This window comes from Thrips palmi, unplaced genomic scaffold (genome assembly GCF_012932325.1).
Source record: "Thrips palmi isolate BJ-2018 unplaced genomic scaffold, TpBJ-2018v1 HiC_scaffold_6, whole genome shotgun sequence".
Lineage (NCBI taxonomy): Eukaryota > Metazoa > Arthropoda > Insecta > Thysanoptera > Thripidae > Thrips > Thrips palmi.
In genome coordinates, this window is record NW_023144633.1 from 4,541,080 (window position 1) to 4,563,374 (window position 22,295).

At 57.5% G+C, this 22,295-nt stretch overlaps 1 protein-coding gene and 1 long non-coding RNA gene across 2 annotated transcripts in view; both read right to left on the reverse strand.

Annotated features, from left to right (window-relative positions):
* Positions 1 to 114: 114 nt before the first annotated feature.
* LOC117652082 (RYamide receptor-like) lies at positions 115 to 13,277 on the reverse strand. The gene is made up of 6 exons (XM_034396742.1): positions 12,957 to 13,277; positions 11,028 to 11,270; positions 10,519 to 10,781; positions 5,120 to 5,267; positions 1,963 to 2,031; positions 115 to 1,483 (listed from the first exon to the last, which is right to left on the reverse strand). Exons 1-6 carry the CDS (start codon positions 13,125 to 13,127, stop codon positions 1,055 to 1,057), a joined length of 1,323 nt encoding a protein of 440 aa, XP_034252633.1. The 5' UTR covers positions 13,128 to 13,277; the 3' UTR covers positions 115 to 1,054.
* The window catches only part of LOC117652083, a 52,320-nt gene continuing 43,300 nt past the window's right edge, over positions 13,276 to 22,295 (reverse strand). Inside the window, exon 3 of the long non-coding RNA XR_004588139.1 lies at positions 13,276 to 13,356. This is a non-coding gene — a long non-coding RNA (uncharacterized LOC117652083). The remainder of the gene's footprint in view (positions 13,357 to 22,295) is intronic.

Here is a 22,295-nt window from a genome sequence, read left to right on the forward strand (position 1 = left end):
ATAAGTCTAAACTTTAAGTCTTAAACAAATAAAAAGCGATTCACATCCAAGTGTCAGCAGAACTTATTATAATGGAAACTAGTACATAGAATATCAATAAATAACTACATTTAACAATTTACATACATGGACTATTTTTATTTCAAGAAAAGCCCAAGTGAGACTCCAACTATTAAAGATTCACCATCACAACTACACTACTAACTCTAGCTCTATATGGAGTACCACACTAATACTCTACCTCTTTGTTAAAGATTTTGCTTTCAAGGGCAAGGGTGTCGGTGTTGCTACTTTAAAGCTACATTCAAAATAAGAAAAGAGAGAAGCTTGTTTTTTTGTCCACACGAGATTAATCTACAAACTTATGCATAAATGTAGTAATATTCATCTTCAAATGAAGAGATATCTTTAAACAAAATAAGGACACCAAAAGCTCTCAAAACCATGCAATAATTTTTTTTTTCCAATTTAAAAATACCTTCCTACATAAAACATCCATGTTCATAACAGTATTTTCGATGTTCGCATAATCTTTATTAACAACCATGAGATATGACTCCTTTAATGAATCAATGAAATGACACTCAAGCAGATATTTCATGGGAGCATCTTTCTTAACATATTATTTATAAAGAACTATGTGTAAAACTTTATGTCTTGTTTCTATCTAGCTTAGTTTTAATTCACAGAGAACAGAATGAAAAAAGAGAAATGGAAAGAGACAGACACCCAGGCCTGGGGAAATGGCTTTCGTCTGTCTTAAGGCAAGCCAAGCTTCACAAGCCGTGTTCAGGTCAATGGATCGCCTCTCTGTCTTCAATATTGCACTAGAGGTGAATGACTCACACCGACGGGTTTCGAACCCGGGCCTTCCCGCTCGGCGTGGCCTTGGAGCCCGCACAGTCCGATAGTTCGCTCGCCTCCAGGACGGCCTGCGGGGAGGCTAGTCCCCGACAGCACTGACACTCGGCGAGGACGAGGCGACGAGAGGGTTGGGGGAATGACCCACGCGCCCGACGGGGAGGGGAGCCGCCTGAGATTCCGAGAGCGCCGCCTAGAACTGCTGGTCGCGGTAGCCGTTGCTGATGAGCTTGCCGTTGCCGTTGTCCTGCTGTTGCTGCTGCTGCTGCTGCTGGTGGCCGTTGCTCAGGGCGGTGCGCACCAGGGGGATGGCGGCCTGGGACTTGTGCCTGCGCACGGACACGTACGACGTCATGGTGTTGCCCCTGGCCATGGAGAGCGTGCCGCCGCAGCCGGGGGCGCCGTGCAGCCCCATGGGGCCCATGCCCATGCCCAGCGCGCCGCACCGGCCGCAGCACAGGCGGGCCAGCGCCTGCCGGAAGCCCTGGCGGAAGCGGGAGTTCATCCAGCAGTAGATGAGCGGGTTGGCGCAGCAGTGCGACATGGCCAGCCAGTGGCAGGCCAGGTACACGTAGGGGATGAGCGACCACGTGCCCACGGTCTGGTCGTTGTCCCACGTCACCTAGGGCAGGCAAGGCGCATTGTCAAGACACAGCGAAACCGCACCCCCGACCCTCCCAGTCTCACAATGCTTGTCGCTCTGTCTCTCTCGCGCCCCCCGCACGCCCCACGAGAGCGAGAGAGACAGAGCGAGCCGGGCGGGCACCACAGCGCGGTGGGCGCATCGGCGGGCCTACCACTGTGGAATCCAGCGCCCCGCTGGTAAAAATCAGGTCCCCTCTCCGGAAAGGTCACGCTCCGTGTTCCGAATAACGCTCGGCGGCACTCGGCCGCCGATTGGTTACACTTCATTCTTATCCGGGCGAGGGCGCCGCGACCGGACGAAGACCCTGCCGAGGACCCGGCCGGCCAGCCAATGGGGACGGGCCAAGGTGACCTCGGAGACGCCCTTCTCGCACTCGGCCCACCACACTTTGCGAACGAACTGCCGCAGGATCATTTCGAAGGGCCCGCCGATTCTAATCAGAGCAGAGTACTTACGAGCAGCGTGTTGAGCGGCAGCCAGCAAATGGTGAACACGAGTACCACCGTCACCATCATCTTGATCATCTGCAACAAAAAACACGAGTGCGCCGTTTAGAGCCTGCAAAACTATACGCTTCAGATTTCCCAGTGTGACTGTGGCTGCAAAATGTGAAATGTGCTGCGGCGGCTCTTGTGTCGTTTTCTGTAATGGTATGCAGTCCCGCCGACCGCACTGCCCGACACTCCTCGCAGGACAGCGGGGGCTGACGCGTCTCTCTCTCTCCCCCTAACGCAATGGGCGTGACACGCACGGGTGCGAGAGAGACAGCCCGAGGCCCCCGCGCGCACAGCCTGCAGCGAAAGGGTCGAGGGATAGAGAGGATATGAGGTGCCACTGGGGAGGGGCGTGGAAATGGGACGGCCAGGGAGGCCAGGGCGAGGGTAGCAGCGAGTTGGACAACAAAACCGCTGCCGCGCTGCCGCTGCGGGTACTGCAAATCAAAGGGTGTGGCGGACAACAACGGGACATGGCCGGCATGGTCGCGCCGAGAATTCAGCGCGGACCTCAAAGACCTCAAAGCGGAGCGAAACACTGAAAGCACACTGATTCCGAAAGTCGTTTCGTGCCTTGTCACTCGTGGGGCGTCCATCGCGGGTGCGAGAGAGACAGAGCGACGAGAGGGAACTCCGGGGATCAGCATGCAGGGTTGCCAGGGGCGCCGTGTCCCCACAGGCCCGCGCGAAGGGCCGCGCGTCGCGCAACAGTGGCGGAGTGGATCCGGCGAAAACGAAAGAGCGGAACCTCGCCGACGATCGCCGGGCCGTGAAAACCGCGACCATTCAAATGGAGCCACGCGTCGCCCTTGACCTTGGCGACAGACAGATAGATAGAAGCGAAAACATTATTGGAGGCTTTTGCTAGTGGTGGTGGAGGCGGGTGGCCGGGGCGGAGCGCCTGTGAAGGGCCGGGTAGGCAATCCGCTCCACGGCCGAGTCCAGCGGCACGGTGTTGACGTCGTGGCAGGCGCTCTCTCTCGCTCTCGCTGCGTGTGCGGGCGAGGACACTGGAGGAAAGGGGAAGGGGGCGTGGATAAGGAGAGGAAGGTCCCTGTAGTCGAGCCGTGCTTCGCATTGAAACTCCCCGGCCGGGTTGCTGATAGCAACTGCTTTCGTCTGGCTCTTTGGGGGACATGCGTGCCGTGCCTTGCAGTGGCGTGGCGTGGCGTGCTTTCCCCTTTGGTTCATTTATTGCACACACGTTCCTGGGCACGCAAAGGCAGCAAGGGATCCGCTGGAAACAAATAAGAACACGACGGCGGCCTCCACGACGGCGGCCTCCACGACGGCGGCCTCCACGACGGCGTGCTCGTCCGGGATGGCGGTGATGATCGCAGCGCGCCGCCATCGCCACACTGTTTTCTGATCATCTCCGAGGGCGGCCCGGGCCGGCCGTGGGGCCAAATAACCAATCGACGCACGCGGAGGCGAGATGTGTCGGCGGCTCGTAAAATCAACAACAACAACAACAACAACAACAACAACAAAAAGCAGGAGCAGCAACAAAGAGCTGGGTGGCGCTTTGATAGGTGGCGACGTGTCTGCCATGGTCGACGAGACGAAAAAAAATCAAAACGGTGTTGAACCTGCTTAAAACCAAATTGCAACGGGGTTTTTGTTTTGATTAGCGGTGTGGTAGGTGAAAATTTAATGGTGGCTCAGGTTTTTAGATAGACGCTGGCACAGTGTAGGCCCGTGGTGAGGATGAGGGAACGTTCTGTCCGCCCCGTGGTGGTGCCATCACGACCCGTGGTTATTGGAGCCACCACGCCACCACGGCACCACGGCGCTAGCAGTGTGGGTCCTCGCTCCGGCTCCGGCCGTTGGAGCCGGATGAGTTTTCCTTTCGGGACCGCGCTGAACATTGGCGGCCGTCCGTGTGTTGCCGCCAGTTCATCCGAAGCGATTCTCCCGCGCCTTGTTACCCCCGTCCTTAACCTTGACAATCTTAAACCCGAAACCCCCCGGCCACCTCCTCGCCCCGCCCCCGCCGTGCCCTGGCCTCCAGTGTGGACCTCACCCCCAAGAGATTCGCTCGTTTAGGAGTTGAACGGGTCCAAGGACCGTCCGTGGCGAGGCGTGGTGTCGGGGCGGGGTGTAGAGGGGGGGGGGGGGGGGGGTTAGGCCGGGGGGCTGCACGCCTATTTTGCCTGTAGCAACCCAGTGGCCCCGAAGGTCTCGCCGAATTAGGCGCAATCAGTTTAGAACCGACAACCCAATGTTATTTCTCTTTTCTTCCCTTTTCTTTCATTCCGAAGGGATCGCGGGGCAATAAAGGTGGGGAAAGGGGAGGGGAAAATTCAGTGAATCGGAACTCGATCTCCAGGGGGGGCATCAAACACCCTCGAGGGACACGATTCATTGTCTCGTTGTCTTTGTCGCACTCGCTGGGTAGAATGGGGAGCGAGACAGAAAGGGCGAATGGAAAGACAAAAAAAAGCCTCCCTGACCCGCTTTGGGAGCGATCACCTCCAGAGCAGTCGGTTCGGTTTTACGAAATGAGTGCCGATTCGTTGTACTGGCCGAGCGAAGCCGAGAGGGACGCACCCCGCGGCGCTTTAGCGGTCACACCGAGTTCACTTATTTTTGGAAACTAACGAGGCGCGGTCAATTCCAGCCAAAGAAGCGCGGCACCGCAATGAGCTGGAACGAAGCTGGAGCCGCTGGAGCTGGAGCGAAGCGGAAAGCCGGAGAGCCCCAGAGCGCCGCCCGACCAGTGCGGCGGCCGAGCCGGTCGCACTGGCTGCCCCAGGCCCCCTGAGAGTACGCCACCCAGATGAGATTACCCAGCGTCTGGACGAGTGCGGTGTGGGCGGGTGCTTTCAATATTTGGCTATGAAGTATGACCCTTACTCCCCCAAAAGGCCCGAATTTGACATGTCAAAGCTAAAACTTCTAGAAAATTACACAAAAATCTCAAAAAAATAATAATTTTGAAATTGAATAAAAATTACAAAAATTTGTAAACTGATGAAAATTTTTGAAAAAATTCAGTAATTTTGCAAAGTTTGAATAATATTAAACAATTTAAAAATTCTTTGACAATATTTGGAAAGTGTACACAAAATTTTTGAGTTGTTTCCTCCTTGGGTAAGACGTCTGGGCACTGACTCACCTTTCTCTTGGCCACGGCCATGCGCTGGTCGCGGATGTTGTGCGCCTCGCCGGGCGTCCGCTTGCCCCACACCACCAGGGCGATCCTGGTGTACGTGAACATGAGCACCAGCAGCGGCACCAAGTACTGCAGCGCCATCAGCAGCATGCTGCAACAGAGAGGACGGAATTGGTTAAAAAACGGCGACCGTGCAGGACCCTGCGCTTTGCCTTGCAGAGAGTCTAATCTGCGCCAGTGAGATAGAGCGGGCTGACCTCGCGACGCGACGCATTGCTTGGCCGAGGGTGTTCTCCTGGGGGCGTTCCGTCACCGGGGCGGGGCGGGGCGGGCGCTGTATCGCCCACGCCCGCGTCCTGCGTGACGGATACGGACACGTACTGCGAGAATGGTGGACTCGGTGGCGTCGCCAAGGAGGGACCGGCAGGACGCAGTGCGTTTCATGGAAAAAAATCGGCGGCAAAAAGTGGCAATACGAAAGTCTCAAGGAGACCCGCCGATCAGCTTCGGTGTTCTTATGGGAACCGGGCCTTCATCCGACGCTTCCCTGCCGCGCAATTCGACAGATTAGTGGAGTTCGTATTGGGCTGGCCCACCCGAAGTGCGCGCGGTTTCTGTGGTACAGTGAGAGTCCAGATTCAGAGGCCTTACCTCAGAGGGGTCACATTGGGTATTTGAACCCGCGACCCCGAGTGCCGAGTCTAGTCAACTCCTCTACCCTGACCGCTCAGCCACCGAACCAGCTTGTCAGCGGCGATGTCGCAACTCCTCTTGAGCTGCCGTTCGAGAAATCTGGTCCCGAAAAAATTGTACTGTGAGCGGTCTCGAACCCGAGACCTGCCGCTTCCCACACCGTGCTCTTAACCACTGAGCCACCGGGACGCCATGGCACCCGCCCTGCCTGCGCTGGTACTGAATCTTCTCTGGATATACCCCCCCAAGCAATCGGTCGCCGAAAAAATTGTGTATACTACCGGTCCCGAACCCCAGACCTGCCGCTTCCCACATCATGCTCTTAACCACTGAGCCACCGGGACGCCGTGGCACCCGCCCGGCCTGCGCTGGTACCCAATCTTCTCTGGATATACCTCCCCAAGCAATCGGTCGCCGAAAAAATTGTGTATACTACCGGTCCCGAACCCGGGACCTGCCGCTTCCCACACCATGCTCTTAACCACTGAGCCACCGGGACGCCATGGTACCCGCCCTGCCTGCGCTGGTACCCAATCTTCTCTGGATATACCTCCCCAAGCAATTGGTCGCCAAAAAAATTGTACTTTGAGCGGTCTCGAACCCGGGACCTGCCGCTTCCCACATCAAGCTCTTCACCACTGAGCCACCGCGACGCCATGGCACCCGCATTGCCTGCGCTAGTACCCAATCTTCTCTGGATATACCTCCCCAAGCAATTGGTCGCCGAAAAATTAGTACATACGTACTACCGGTCCCGAACCCCAGACCTGCCGCTTCCCACGAGGTGCTCTTATCCACTGAGCTACCGGAGGACCATGGTGCCCGTTGTGCCAGAGGCTCTGTCTGTCTCGCACTCATGGGGCGGCCCGTGGGGCCGCGAGGGAGACAGAGCGACGGGCGGCGGAACGGCACCGGGACCTCTGGCGGGGCGGGACGAATCGAGATTGTATTATTCGACGTGCATTATGGATCACGGGCCGGTCTGCCCGCATTAACGTCGCACCGGAACCACAATCTGCTCTATATTTCCCCCCCCTCTCCCTTTCGTCTTCAAAGCCGCGCGCTTCCTTCCGTCTCTACTCGATTCTCGCTCTGTCTCTCTCGCACTCGTGGGGCTCTCCGTAGGTGTGCGAGAGAGACGGCGACAAAGCGATCTTCCGAATCGCTCGGCTGTGTTGTGTGTTCTGCGTGACAGTGTGCGCACTGTGAGTGCGTGTGTTTTGCTAGTGTGCGCGTTCGGGTGCACGGCGAACTCCGCGAATCTGCAGTGACGTCACGGCGCTGGTGACGCGGAGGCGCGGAGGGCATCCCTGTGCTTTCTTTTCCCCTGACGACGCTTGCTGCAAGGAAGGCGAAAAAAAAAGATGGGAGAAAAACGGCCGGAGGCGTTGCTGGCTGCGAATTGGTTATGGAACGTGGCCTCGTTGTCTTCGAGGAGGGATCGGCCCCCACGGGGGCCCCGCCAGCGCCCCGCCAGGGCCTCACCGTGCTGCCGTGCGGCCTGCTGCCGTGCTTGGGGGCAGGCCCAGGCCAGGCTGCTGACAACACCAACCCGACGGTCGTTTATCGGATCGCGACCGATTTTTCACACATGGAAGTACCGGACACGCTTCCGAAACACCAGAGTGGCCTGTAGCATTTTGCACGTTGTCCTCACCGAATTTCTATACATGTGCAAATTTATTGGTACAAATTTTGTACGCGCAACAGCACGAATCTTGCATTTATTTCAAAACTGCACAGAGGAATGCAGAGTTGATTTTCGGTGGAAGTTTTGGTGTCCGTGTGTGGCGCTGACAGCCGGCCTGCCGAGGCGGGTTCCAGTGTAGGGACAGGCTGGCAGGGGCAGGCCGCCGCTGGCGTGAGGTACGACACCTCCGGGAGACGGCCGCGGTCGAAAAACGTCGTGACAAAATACCAATGCGGGCTGGCTGGGGGAAGCTGGAGGAGGGGAGGGGAGGGGGAAGAGGAGCTGGAGAAAAGGGGGGGGGGGAGCCGCAGGACGGAAGCAAGACGTCTCCGGCACAGCGGCGGCGGCACAAGGAAAGAAATCATGGCCCCCATATTTCGATAGCTCGATAGGTTCGTCCCATTGACGCGGGGCACTCCACTGTGTGCCACTCAGCGAGCGCCCCCACCCCCACCACTCTAAGTCGGCACTCTTTACCCTATCTTTGCTCCCCGCCTCCACCGAGTGAATTGAAAAGGCATGCCGGCCCAGCCCCGGCGCGGCGGGCTGGCGTGTGGCCGCGTGGCGCGCAGTGTTGCTGGCAGCGCGTGGGTGTGGGTCTCCATCCCTCCCCGCGGTCCTCCCCGGTCCTCCCCGGTCCTCGCTACAATAAGGGGCAGCCCCTCGAGTCCTTGGAGGGAGCTGCCCAAAGTATGAAGTCAGGGCGCGGGGGCGGGGCGGGGCGGGCGGGGCGGGGCGGGGCGGGGCAGGGACCTGCAAAGGACGCCGTGTGCGGCAAAAGCCACATTTCCAGTGCGGGATCCGAAAGGATTAAAGTCACGCCCTTCAAGAGTCGCTGCTTAAGATAGAGGCGGAGTGTCTGGCACGCCCTTCCCGCCCTTCGAGCTCCCGGCCCTGCAGCCCTACGGGCCGCGCCCTGGGCCCTCCGGAGGCCTCGGCATATTGCAACGAGGACACGAAGCGGCAAGGCATGGCACGGCGTGGCACAGAGGGCCTAGGCCACGACCTCGGCCACGCTGGAGATGTGGAGCGAAGGGCTGGCCGGGCGACACCCCAAAGCCACCCCAAAGTCTCGCGCCATGCCTGCGCCCCGCGCCGCCCGAACCTAAATAACCCGACATAAATTCGGGCCGGCATCGGGATCCCCGCAGATTCCCCCTCCCCCTGCCCTGCCCCTAGCGCTAGGCCTGCCCCGCCGAGTATATAGCCTGCTGACCCACTGCAATGTGACGCCGCCGCGTGTCCGACTGATTCGGATTCGGGTTCGGATTCGGCTGCTTGTTTGTGACACACACTCACACGCACACACACAGCGTCGCGGCACACTGTAGCACACAGACACGCCGAATTGACCTCTGAAACTTGATCTGGGGCTTCCCTGGCGCTGAACCTCGGTCTGGCTGAAGGCTGAAGCCGGCACCGCAACGCTCCGACGCCCTCTGCCGCGCTCGGCCCGCTTTGCCTGCAGACTCGTTCCGAGAGTCGCTCTGTCTCTCTCGCACTCATAGGGCACGCCGCATGAGTGTGAGAGAGACAGCAGAGCGGCGAAACCGACTCTCGGAATCAGTGTGCTGCTTTGGCCGCTTTGCGGCGGTGGCGGGCGTGCTGGAGTCTGCAGAAGCCACTCGCATTCCGGGGCAACCGCCCCCGCCCCCTCCCCCCGTGCGTGTGGCTGCCCCAGCGCGGCCTCGCGGGAGCGAGCGCGGCGGCCACATATCAGATCGCGCGGTGGCGGAGCGGAGTCTATCTGGCCGTTGTTGATTTTGTCCGATGGGGTTCCGTGCTCCGCCCCGCCCCGCCCCGCCCCGCCCCGCCGCGGATGGCAGGCAGCCCCGCTGGACTTACTTAGGGACGACCACGCTCGACGTTCAGCGCCGCTCCGCGCGGTGGTGAGGTACTTTAAGCCAACCTAGAGATGACCTACCCAGCATGAACAGCAAAAGAAAAACCACAAGAGAAAAGTCCGCGGTGGGAGGACTTGAACCTCTGGCCCTTACTGCCGAGTCCGAGTCAAGTGCCGTATCAACTACACCGCTTCACGAGGGCCACGGCGGCCACGACGGCCAGGGTGCACTTGGCTCCAGCCTGGTTTCAGCGCGGCCTTGTTCCAGTTTCCTTTGTTTTTACTTTGTCTCCCTCGTTTTTGCCGAAAGTAAGTAGATACTGTATTCGCAATTTTGCTTGTGCGCCACGCTGGGTCGGCGCTTGCGTACGCACGTCGCGACTGCACCGCCCCCGCGTGCACCGCCCCCGCCCGAGCACAGCGCTGCATAGTCCACTGCCAGCCGCCCCCGCGCAGTGTATAATCCCCCTTGCGCGCGGGGGCGGCACAGAGGCACAGCCACCGCCAAAAGGTCAGCCAGCGACATGATTTTAGCATTTTGAAGCCCCCAGGGGATTCCACCGCTTGTCACGCGTCGGGTTTGGATTCTCGCGCCGTCCCTTCCAGTGTGGGTCCGAGCCAAGGACGCCCCGGCTCTGCCAGTGGGTCAAGGGAGTCTCCGGGGTGTCTGCAGCGACTCTCCAGCGATTCTCCAGCGAGTCCAGCGGAGCAGAGCGGGGCAGATAATCCGCGTCGCACGCAGTGCAGTGGAGGTTCGCCTCGCCTGGAATCTCATTGGATATCTTGTGGATGAGTAGGGGCGCCGAGCGAGAGCCGAGCCGATGCACTGGCAGTATGGCCTCCCGTCCGGGGTCCGACAACGAGGTCCGCATTCCTTCGCGGAGGGTTAAGGGTTGGTGCGGCCAGCCCGGGCCAGCCTGCACGCCAGACTCAGCTGCATACCGTGGGCACTGTTCCCATTTTCTGGACTGTTTCCGTGAAAAAATACGGCATCTTTGGCGGTTTTGTTTCTACGAGACAAGGCTTTGTAGGAACAAAAGAGGCCAGCTAGGAGGACCATTTTGATTTCTACGAGGCCTGCTTGAAGCGAGGCCTGTTTTGCAGGAAGCTAAAGGGCCTCTTAGTAACGGCCCGCAGACATGTGGGCTTGCAGTGTGGCAGCAGCAGGCGACCCACCTGTAGAAGTACTTGAACCGCGGCTCGTCCCAGCGCTCGGCGCAGACGGCGCGGTCGCAGGTGCGGTACTCGGGGCTGGGCTGGTCCAGCTCGGAGCGCAGCAGCACCGGCAGGGCGGTGAGCGCGGCGCCGGCCCACACCACCGCCAGCACGCAGCACAGCTGGCCCGTGGACAGGCGCGGCCGCAGCGGACGCAGGATGGCCACGTAGCGGTCGGCGGAGATGGCCACCAGCGTGTAGGCGGACACCATCACGGACACGGCCTGGGGCAGGGCACGCCGGTTACAGTGGGCCAGACGACCGGCGGCGGCCAAAACTCCAGACGCGTTTTGAGCTCCAGAGTCGCTGAACAGGACTCGATCTGAGCGTGTGACCCCACCAATGGATTCCTCGTTCGGAGAGGAATCCATTGGTGAGCTCACACGTTCGGTTCGAGTCCCATTTAGCGGCTCTGGAGCTCAAAACGCGTTCGGAATTTCGACCGCCTCCAGGTTTTGGGTGACGCTTACCTGCGAGTAGTTGACGACGGGGCACATCCAGGCGCCGAAGGGCCAGTACTGCAGCAGGAAGGTGGACACGAAGGAGAAGGGCACGCACACGAGGGTCATGAGCATGTCCCCCACGGCCAGGTTGAGCAGCCAGTAGTTGGTGGTGGAGCGCATGCGCGGCGACCCCGCCACCACGTACACCACCAGCCCGTTGCCCACCAGCGCCACGCAGAACACGGTGATGTACATGAGGTAGACCACGACCTGCAAGCAACGCAAGCAACGCACCCGCCTCAAAACCAGGGCTCTCAGAGCGGGGGCCATTACGGGTCGGACCTCTCCCTCTCTCTCTCTCTCGCTCCCCTGCCGCGGGCGGCCGCGTCGCATCCAAGTTTGCAAGCGGGGATTTCAAGTCGTTAAAGCTGCGACTACGATCCCGGAATCGCTCACGGCTCGCCCGGAGCGTCAGTGGACTTGTTCCCTCCGGCATCCTTTTTACTACCGGGCACTACCTGAGTGCTGGCCACCCCCCCCCTCTCCCCTCCCCCTCGGGGAACGCCCATTCATTAAGTAGAGATAATTTTGCGAGTGTATTCACCCCGCAGCACCCCGAGGCGCGGGGAGACGACCCCCGAGAGAAACTTCCGTATCTCTGGCACGGCGTTACGTGGTTTTGTGGACGCCCCGTCCCCTTTCTTCTGGTGTATCCTTTTCAGGGTGTACGACCCATTAGCAAAATACTGTGGAGGCAAGGCGAGGCGCCTGCGACTCAATAAAGCACTCCACACTGCCCCCCCCCTTTCCCGTCTTTTTCGCGCCACTGCTAGCCCCGTTTTGGCATTCCCTCTAACGTGCCTAATTACTCCCCACGCGTGGCTCTGCCTAGATAAGGGTAATGAGGCGTCAAATCGATCGTCGTCCCCCCCCCCCTCCTCTCTCTCCCTCTCTCTCTCTCTGCAGCACTTATTGAAGAGCAGTAGGGAAATATGACAGAGTGGTGGTGGTTTCCTGCGTCGCCCCGTTTCCCCTTCGAAACCATACTCACTCGTGTTCTAACAATCCAGTCTCTGCGGTATCAAGACGGTTCACCCAATTCCTTTCTCCCGAAACAGCAATGCCCACTCGTGTTTTGTCCATTACTTTTACATCCACCTCATTTAGCCCACCACCACTATAGCCCGCCAGCGTTTGTCCCACTGTACTTCCCCTTTCCCCCCACTGATGCACCCTCAAATCCTTACGATCCTTACAAAAACATACGTGCTTACGATAAAATTCACCGTGCCTTCCGATGAATCATGCGTTAGGACGGCTTATGCTTATTGCATAGGCGTGACAACTATGTGATCAGTGTTGATGACCCTTGTAAGGAAAATAAGCCTTGAAATGGCCATCAACTGACAACCAAAATTTTCATTGTGCAGACCTCAATACCTTACACTGGCAACTGTGCAAATTACGTAAGTGCCATTGACCGTACCTCACAATGACATATCATGAAATTCCCCCGCATCACCGAGGAGACAGAGGAAATTGGGACAGGTTACGTGGCTGTGACGGCCCTTTTTGGGTAAGTTACGCCCCAAGCAATATTGATGAAATGCGATAAAAAGCACTAATGTTTGCACTACACAGACAGTATCCGTCCTTTTGGCCCCATGGCCCCTTTTGGCTTTTAACGCCAATTTCTCCCAGCGTGGTTCGCGGTACAAAGGTGGGCCAAATCGATGGTTGCCTCTCCTTTTTTCGGAATTTTTAAAGATAGGGATAAAAATGTGGTGGATTTCTTTGAAGTCGCGATTTCCGTCGAAAATACTCTGGTGTTCTAACAATCCAGTCTCTGCATAATTTTGGAGGAAATACAAAGAAAAAATTCTCACTCTGGTTGGATTTGAACCAGCGACCTAGAGGTCCCCACGCTGCTCCACTACGATCTCGACTGTTGCTCACCCTGCCGGCGCCGCTGAACACGTCGGGCATGCCCTGCTCGCAGTTGATCTCGGTGACGTTGGCCGTGAGGTTGAAGACGAGCGAGGCCGCCGACGGCGTGCCGAGGACGGCGTCCACGTCGCCGGCCTCCAGCACGGCGCCCTCCATGGTCATGGTCATGGTCATGGCCATGGCTGCTGGGTGACGCTCAGCCGCCGTCGCCGGAGAGCAGCACTGAGGATGTCATCCTAGAGGTGGTGGTCGCCCTCAAGGCCGGCCCGGTCCTGGGGGCCTGGCCCGGCCTGGCCGTCGACCGCCGTCCCTGGGGGAGGCCGAGGCCCTCCGGGGCGTCGCCGCCGTGGCCACGGCACTGGGTTCACCGGCCCACCGACGCCAGGGGCGCTGCGACCGCCTGCCGCGCCTGCAACAGAAACACGCCGACGTCGCGGTGGTTACTATCGGCTCCAATTACTTTACGCGCGGCTGGCTAAGTTGGGTCAGCCGTGGGAGCAGTCGCGGCCGGCGGCAGATGCTGCTCCACTGCCTCACTCCGACGCACCGCGGCGCCAACCGGAGACCAGAATCAGGCGCGGATCGAGGAGAAGAGAGCGCCTGCGGAGAGCAGGGTAGGCAACCCTGCGCGTCCACGTGCAACGGGTTGCCTATCGTCCCTTCCGCGGGCGCTCCGGTCGGCACGTCAAGAGAGATTTCCTTTTGGCACTGCGATTTCTAGTGTGGTGGCAGTGAAGTGCGGTCGCTTCTCCTCACACACACTACTCCACTCGACGTGACTGCTCCACGGCGTCACAGCGTTCTCCAGCAACTAGCGCACATTCCGGGGGTCTCACAGTGGGCCAGAAGCCGGTGGAGGCGGCCAAAACTCTAGACGCGTTTTGAGCTCCAGAGTCGCTAAATGGGACTCTAACCGAACGTGTGAGCCCACCAATGGATTCCTCGTTCGGAGAGCAATCCATTGGTGGGGTCACACGTTCGGTTCGAGTCCCATTTAGCGACTCTGGAGCTCAAAACGCGTCTAGAGTTTTGGCGGCCTCCACCGGCTTCTGGCCCACTGTGGGTCTGCTGAGCCCCCACCCCCCACCCCCGCCGGAGTCTGGTGTCACTGTCGCGACAGGCAGATCAGTTTGACTGCAGACCGACTCCGAGAGTCGCTCTGTCTCACTCTCACACGCCCCGTGAGTGCGAGAGAGACAGAGCGCTTCTCGGAATCAGTCCGCCGCGTCGCTCCACCCCTTGTAGTGTAGAGAGCGCGCCTTTTCGTGGCCCGAGGCCCAATTAAAGCGAGTCGCCGTGCGGCGACGACTGAGGCGGCGGTCGCTCTGTCTCTCTCGCACTCACGGGGCGTTGCGTGCGCGAGAGAGACAGAGCGACGCAACGCTGTGCGGAATCAGTCTGCAGGCCTTGGTCCACGCGGCGACAAGCGGCTTTTCGGCCCTACCCCTTCGTCCAGCCCTTCCCCTCCCCCCCTCCCCTCCCCTCCCCTCCCCTCCGGCCGCGCGCAGCCGAAAGAAAGGGCGAGGCCCGGAGGAGGGCAAGAAGTTGGCCCAGTCCAAGGCGATGGCGAATAACATCTCGGCGCGTGAAATGTATAGAAGGCATGGCGGTAATTGGCTGAGGCTGTGGGCCGCTCGTTGCGAACAACGGCGCTCTCGTCGCTCTGTCTCTGTCGCACCCGCGCGGGCCGCCCCTTGAGTGCGAGAGAGACGGGTGCGGTTCGGAAGCGGCCCGCCGCGGGACCGAAAAATCGGCTTGCGCCGCGGCAGGGGTGTTTGTTAGCGCGGGCAGCCCGCGGTACTTCGGCCACCCCACTGCGAAGCAGGAGCGGAGGGGGGCACGCAGCTCGAGACGACGAGGTTCGGACTTTATACTGCGTAGGTTAAGTCAAACAAAAAAATCACTATGGGAAAAAAAGTTTCTGTTCTAATGACGTAATTGAATGCTCACACTCAATATCTCAGTATCTCAATAACAGGCACAAAGGTCGTCGATTTGAGAACTCCACCTTTTTTTTTCAGTGTAGCGCGCGTCCGACCGGAGGTTTCATCGTCCTGTCTGCGGAACGGGACGCCGCGTGAGTGCGAGAGAGACGGCGTGATTTGGCGACGCGGCGGCGACGCGATGACGGGGACTCCCCGGCACCACTTCCCACGCAATCTGCAGACCCTCGTCGCTCTGTCTCTCTCGCACTCACGGGGCGTTGCGCGTGGGTGCGAGAGAGACAGAGCGACGGTCTGGCAATCAGTCCGCTGGACGAGCAAGGTTACCAACCTGCGGCGCCGACGCGGCGACGCGGACCACGCGCGTCAAGGCTGGCCAACCGACCGCAAACAAACGTTTAGCGAGGCCGCGATTCCAGGAGGGATGCTTCGGATTGGATTAGCGGTGGGGTGGAAGGCGGCACGGGATAATGATGATTGGTTTGTTTTTGCAGTGTAGCGCTTGACCTGCGCGACCGCGCCAGAGCCAGACTCGTGCTTCTCTCTCGCTGGACGGGATTGTTCCCTCAGATCAATTAGCGCACAAGCACAAGTCCCCCTTCCACTGCCCCCTCCCCCTCGCCTCCGCGGCGCTCCGCGACTGTTTTTATCGGCCCCTCCAGCGAAGCCCGCTTGTTGCCCGTCGAGTGTCACACAGTCAATATTACGGAATCCGTGTCGGCTTTCTCACTTTCGTCGCTCTAACCCCTCTCCTCTCTCTCTCTCTCCCTCCCCGCGGTGTGACGTGGGCTGGGACCGTCCGGGAGGCGGGGGCGTGCGCTCTTGACTCTGGCTGCGGAGCACTGCGGCGCCCCCTCACAAATGTAGAGGACTAAATTTGTACAGCCGGAGTGTCAAACAGACCCCTCCGAGAGAACGAACCCCCGCACCGCCACACTTACGGGCGCAAACACGGAGCCCAGCGCGGTGCAGGGCGCAGTGTGCCAGAGGACTGGAGGAAGCGGCCGAAATCCTGGACGCGTTTTGAGCTCCATGAAGGTGTCTGGAGGACGGCCATCCAACTAACTAGTTGTCGCTGGGCGGGGCGGGGCGGGCCGCTTTGTCCGAGGCCTTCCGAACGGACGGAGCCCCGAAATGACGGCATCCTTTGAGGACATGCCGAAGGGTTTCCGAAGGGCCGCCGAAGGGCCGGCGAGGCTCGACGACTCTCCGGCCGCACTCACCGCCTTCTATCCCTTTCCCAATTAGAAGGCGAAGGGCGAGTCCGAGTGGAGCGCCGGCCAGGCCGGCCAGGCCAGTCAGTCCGGCGGGCCGATGCCGACGAGTCGTCGGGTCGCTCCGTCTCTCTCGCACTCACGGGGCGCGCCGTAGGGGTGCGAGGGAGACAGAGGGAAGTCCTCGGCCCAGGGCGCTAAGTCCCATCCAATTACTGGGCTGTCCTCTCGCGGCCCCGCGCCGGCCCCACGGCGGCCCGGTGCCTTTTCACCCAAAACGGGATGGACACCGAAATTACGCGACAACACCCAAAGGAAGGGAAGGGCTCGCAGCGTCTAATGGCCGCGCTGGACAAAGGCGGGGGGTACACCATTCAGGGGGACGGCCTCGCCAGGACTCCACGGGCCTCGATCGCAGCACTATGCAGTGCAGGAGCCTGCTGCGTCGCCAGCGAACGCCAGCCTGTGCAGCAAGCGTCTCAAGTTCACTTCGAAGAGAAATTCGGGAAAACGATGGAAGAACCACGCATCATAAATAGAAGTCTTCCGAAACGTGTTCAGTGAACAGGCTAGGCTGAAAAACGCGCACGAATAGGTCAAATACGCGCGCTCCAAACTTCAAAAAGATTCCTAGACGCTTCAGCTTAGAGCGCTCTCTCTCTTTCCCGTCACCCCGCCGCTCCGTCGCCGCTCCAGTGCCTTTATGCACTACCGCTGTTCTGCGCTATTTGTCCACAAAAGACGACCGCTTGTCTCTCTCTCTCTTTTTTTCCTTCGGACTATTCACACAACTTTCGCCCCCCCCCCATTTCGCTTCGACGCCTTCGAGGCCTTCGAGGCGGCACCCTCTGCATGTTTACTTGAAAGGCGGGCCACATCGCATCCCTCGGGGTCAATTCACACCCACCCCTTCCTCTCTCTCTCTCTCTCTCTCTCTCTCTCTCTCTCTCTCACACACACACACACACACATGCTCTCTCCTTTGCTTACCCACTCACACATCACCCAGCACGGAGCGAGTGTGGCGTCGTCCTTGCCTCCGAGCAAGCCGCCGAGACTTTGGCAGATTTCAGAAACTTTTTACATCTTTTTCTGGGTTGTGTCAATTTTAGTTTCGACTACTTTTTGTCACTGTTTTTTTTTTTTTGCTCTCGTTCACTTGATGTTTGGGGCGACGCGAGCAATTTGTCTTCATCATCAAAGCTGTGGTGTCCTCGCTGTGTGTTGGTCGTCGGCGCGCGGCCGCCGCGGAGCGGGCGGAGAGGCTCGCCGACGACGCGATGACGTAATGACGCGTCTTCCCCGGCGGCGTGGCGGTGTTGTTCGGCACCGTGCCGGTGTACACACTACACTGCAGGCTAATTTCCGTGTGGACGCGCCGCGCCACAGCCTCGCCGGCCACACCGGTGCACCTCCCACGGACGTCCCTTACGACGTGCGTTGTTTTGTTATTGCTTGTTTTTGTGTGTTGTTTTTTTTTTTTTTCGGAGAGCACATACTGGAGCTCAAAGAGTGACACCGTTTGCTGGCCAATTTCTTTTGTCAGTACAAAATGTATCACCGAAAAAAAAGGTGACCTTTTTTCATCAAGGCAGTTGTCTCTTATCACCCCTTAAAATGTCGCGTGGTGCACTAAACCCCACCTAACCAGTTGGAATCCTCCTGATCCAACATTTGGGTTTCTTTTTTTTTTGGTACGGCGTGTGGGCAGGCACCTCACCTGCGCGAGGCGAACCTCTCGAACGAACCGCCCCCGAGGGGCTCAACTCATCAAGACTCACGGTGTATCGATTCGGACGGATTCTGGGCAGGGAATCTGGCCGCCACGCCACGCCACCACTAACAGGGACTACGCTGCATCGCGTAAATAGAAATACAGACACGTGTGTAATTTTAGCCGCCGTGATCAAATATATACCCACACCTAGCGACGCCCCGCCGCCTCACAGAGCGTCGGAGCGAGCAGCCTGAGTCGCGGGGCGGCCCGACCCGCGCGTTCCCCTCGAGACGGGCATCGCGTTTCGGGTTTTAGCAGCTCGGGGGACGCGTCAACAAGTAAACTCATTTTTGAGGGCGTTATCCGACGAGGTGTCGATACGCAAATAAATGGGAAATGGGAGGTGCCACGGCGGCCTTGGGGATGCCGTCAAGGCCACGCCGCCCCGCGCCCCGCGCCCTCGAGCAGTAACTGCACTCTAAAATGTTCTACAGTGAAGATTCTCCATATTATGGTGAAAATGTTCCATATTATGGTGGTGCAGCTGACTTGGTAACATACCATTGAGAATTCACTGTACCTTATGGAGATTTTCACGAATTTCGTTGGTATTATGGAGAAAATCTCCACCATATTATGTTGGTGCAGCCTTTCACCATAAGACATTTACTGTGTGCCCCACGACGCCTCCTGCCTCCGCATCCTCAGCCAGGCCGTAAACGGGCCGCGGCGTTTTTTCTTGGCGTGAGCTGCTGACACGTCCCTCGAAAAGTGACACCACAAATCCACTGCACTGAAGAGAAAAAAATCTCATTCAACGAACGTTAATGAAAGCAGATGATCCATCGCATTTCACAACTGCTGTGATAGCCGAGAGGTTAGAGACGTGGGATCGAGTTACCGCAGGCGGGCGTTCGAATACCAGCGTCACAAAAGTTTTTTCGACTTGCTATCCTAAGGGTGGTGGTTCGAGGCCATGAGAGCGGAGCCGTGTGCAACAGGCCCACATGCCGGAGGTTCGACTCCTAACAAATATTTCCATTTAATTTTACTGCCTCACCCAGTGCGGTTCAAACCCGTAAACGTGAGCCCACTCCGAGCATGGGACGTGGTGGTCCAGGGAGTAGAGGCGTCGGTTATCAGTGCGAGGGGTCGGCGGTTCGACTCCCCCAACTTCTTGCGAAATTTTGACCGGGTCGGTCAAGTCCTGTTGCGTCAAGAACCCACCTCACGCCGGTCCCCTCATCATGGGCCGTGGTGGCCGAGAGCGTAAAGTCGTGTGATCCCGATGGCGGGGTCCGGGGATCGAATCCCATCATTACATTACATTTTTCGACCGCCTTCCTCCCAGTGCAACTCAAACCCGTCGTCCAACACGCTGCCAGACGTACAAGCGTGATAGCGTAGTGGTCAGAGTCACATTCACCTGGCCACTCCGCTGTGGGTGTCTAAAAAGCAATCCGCTTCGGCGGGTTGGCCTCGGCACTGGAGCGATGGAGTATTTGATCCATCAATCCAGACCACCCGGTGTGTGGTTGCGGGTGGTGCCTCCTTGACTTGTCGGGGAGGCGATGATAAGTCCTTTGAAGCTGGCCTAAAACGCTGTATGTTCGGTACGGGAGCGCCGGACAGTGGGGGTACCATGGGGTACACAACCAACCCTACGAAAACAAGAAGCTCCCACCAAACCTCTTCTCTGTCTGAGTCTCTCTCTGTCTCTCTGTCGTCTCACTCTACGTCCCGCCCCTCAAAGAGCTTCGTACTGGGTGCTCTCACCCTACTGCCTGAGCTTTGGGGTCCTACTGGGCCCCCCGGCGAACGCTTGGGTCGCTGACGGGATTAACCCCGGGTACCTGATAGCACCGGTTCCCATCCCGAACACCGAAGAAAAGCAGGAGGCCTCCCCATTAAGACTGGGGGGGGTGTGAGTTAAAATTTTTTTTCTTTTCCCTTTAAAATTTCTGGGTTAATACTCGTTTGGTTTTCCCTTTATAGGGGTAGTATGCGGCTCATTCCAAAGATAGTAATTAAAATTGTGTATGAAACAAAATATATAGACCCGAGCCCTCCACTAGACTGTCCCACGAAAAATTACATGTTCTGTTAACGCACGGGGCACTTGAAAAATAAGTTCTAAATGTAAAAAAAGGAATAAATTCTTTTGGCCCAAGCATTCGGATAGAATTTAGAGGTCGCGCATCGCTCCCAAAGTGAAAACAACCGCTTTTTCAAATTTACGTTTTTTTTTACAGCCACGGCGTTTTCCCGGGCCCGTCCCTCGCGACTCGGTCGGACTCTTAGTACCCTCGCGAAACATTCAGCACCAACCCGACCCTTGCCGCCCCCAAAAAAACCCCTTTTAATAATAGCCAAAAACTTTAAATTTTTTTTCAAAAATTTTTTGTTGAAAAGTGCTGAAAAAGGTGCAAGGAGTGAAGATTAGGGCAATCTGTGTGGCTCAATCGATTGGAAATCATCGAAAACCTAAGTCCCCAAAAATTTGGAAAGTCCCCACGGCAGAAATGGCCGCACCCGTAGCAGTGCAAATACGCAATTTCGAGAAACGGCCTATTTTCCATAGAGGCTTTCCAGACCAAAAAAGCCATTTGGGCCCGGCGACCATCTCGGATAAAGCTCAAACTTTTTTTCTGGCTTCCTTTTACCCCTACGGACTGCTAAAACACCATAGGAGCGAGATCCGACTCAAACTCCGGTTTTTATAGGGGACCAAAACCCCCCCAAAAGGGCTTTTTTTGAGGGTTTTGGACTTGATCGGTTGGGGGAAACAGCTGGCCAAAAATTTTCCCTTTTAGTTTTTTCTTGTAGAAAATAGTCCCTCTTTCGAATGGCGTGTCGAACGAGGCTCTACGACGTCGGGTTTCGACGCTACGGGCCCCAAAGTTGCCCAATTTCACTATTTTCACTGGAGATATGAGCATGTCAGGGCCGTTCAAAGTATACCATCGGCGATTTCGCCCTTTTTGGGTGAACTGGGCACCTTACCCAAAATACCGTGGAAAAAGGGCCCCAAAAAGGTATTTTTCACAGCCTCTAGTATTGCCTGAGAGGCTGAAATTTTGTGGGGGTGTTGACCTATTGGAAGGGGCGTAATGAGAGTCGACTAAAAGGGGGGGGGGGGTGCGTTACGGGTTGCATAACGTAAGGGGAAAACTTGTCCGTGTTGTAGTATTGATCAAAACAGGCCCTGATATGCTCATATCTCCAGTGATAATAGTGAAATTGGGCAACTTTGAGAGCCCGTAGCGTCGAAACCCGACGTCGTAGAGCCTCGTTCGACACGCCATTCGAAAGAGCGCACACAAGAAAAATCTTAAGGGAAGATTTTTTGGCCAGCCTGATCCACCTACCGATCAAGTCCAAAACCCTCAAAAACAGCCATTTTGGGGGTTTTCGGTCCCCTATAAAATCCGGAGTTTGAGTCGGATCTCGCTCCTATGGTGTTTTAGCAGTCCGTAGGGATGAAAGGAAGCCAGAAAAAAAGTTTGAGCTTGATTCGAGATGGTCGCCGGCCAAGTGGCTTTTTTGGTCCGGAACGCCTCTATGGAAAATAGGCCGTTTCTCGAAAATTGCGTATTTGCACTGCTACGGGTGCGGCCATTTTGACCGTGGGTACTTCCCAAATTTTTGGGGATTAGGTTTTCGATGATTTCCAATCGATTGAGCCACACAGATTGCCCTAATCTTCACTCCTTGCACCTTTTTCAGCACTTTTCAACAAAAATTTCTGAAAAAAATTAACGTTTTTGGCTATTATTAAAGGGCTTTTGGGGTCGGCAAGGGTCGGGTTGGTGCTGGAATGTTACGCGAGGGTACTAAGAGTCCGACCGAGTCGCGAGGGACGGCCGGAAAGCGCCGTGGCTGTAAAGAAAACGTAAAATTTGCCAAAAAGCGGTTGTTTTCACTTTGGGAGCGATGCGCGACCTCTAAATTCTATCCGAATGCTTGGGCCAAAAGAATTTATTCCTTTTTTTACATTTAAACTTATTTTTCAAGTGCCCCGTGCGTTAACAGAACATGTAATTTTTCGTGGGACAGTCTACCCTCCACCCTCCACCACCACCTGCGAGGTGGGCGACCACTGCCGTGCTTGCCGACGTGGTGCTGCCCCCCCCCCCCAATCGGTTTTCCCGCCCTTTCCACCTCCTCATCGCGCCGCTTCATCATGGTCGAGGTGGTGGCCGTCGGTCCGGCCGCAGCCACCGCCATGAAGGCCTTTATTGGCACATAAACTGGAGCCCCTTTTTTGCCTCGACGGACACGGGACAGGCCGGCACGGGCAGAAGCAGTGCGGATTGCCGGTCGCTCAGTGGGGTGAAGGACCGGGGTTCGACTCCCGGCGCGTCTAGACTTTTTTTGCAACAGGCTCGCTCATCGCCGTGGCGTCCATCAAACCCTTCCGATTTCTTCGGACAGTCTGCAAGCTGCAGGCGCCGCGGGGGATGCTGTGAGAGTT

Excerpts from the sequence above, each read along its gene's own strand:
- LOC117652082 (XM_034396742.1), bottom strand. The coding sequence starts at position 13,127 with ATGGCCATGACCATGACCATGACCATGGAGGGCGCCGTGCTGGAGGCC. Across the intron at positions 10,782-11,027 it reads CCGTCGTCAACTACTCGCAG|GCCGTGTCCGTGATGGTGTC; the intron begins GTAAGCGTCACC and ends GCCCTGCCCCAG. Across the intron at positions 1,484-1,962 it reads TGCCGCTCAACACGCTGCTC|GTGACGTGGGACAACGACCA; the intron begins GTAAGTACTCTG and ends TGCCTGCCCTAG.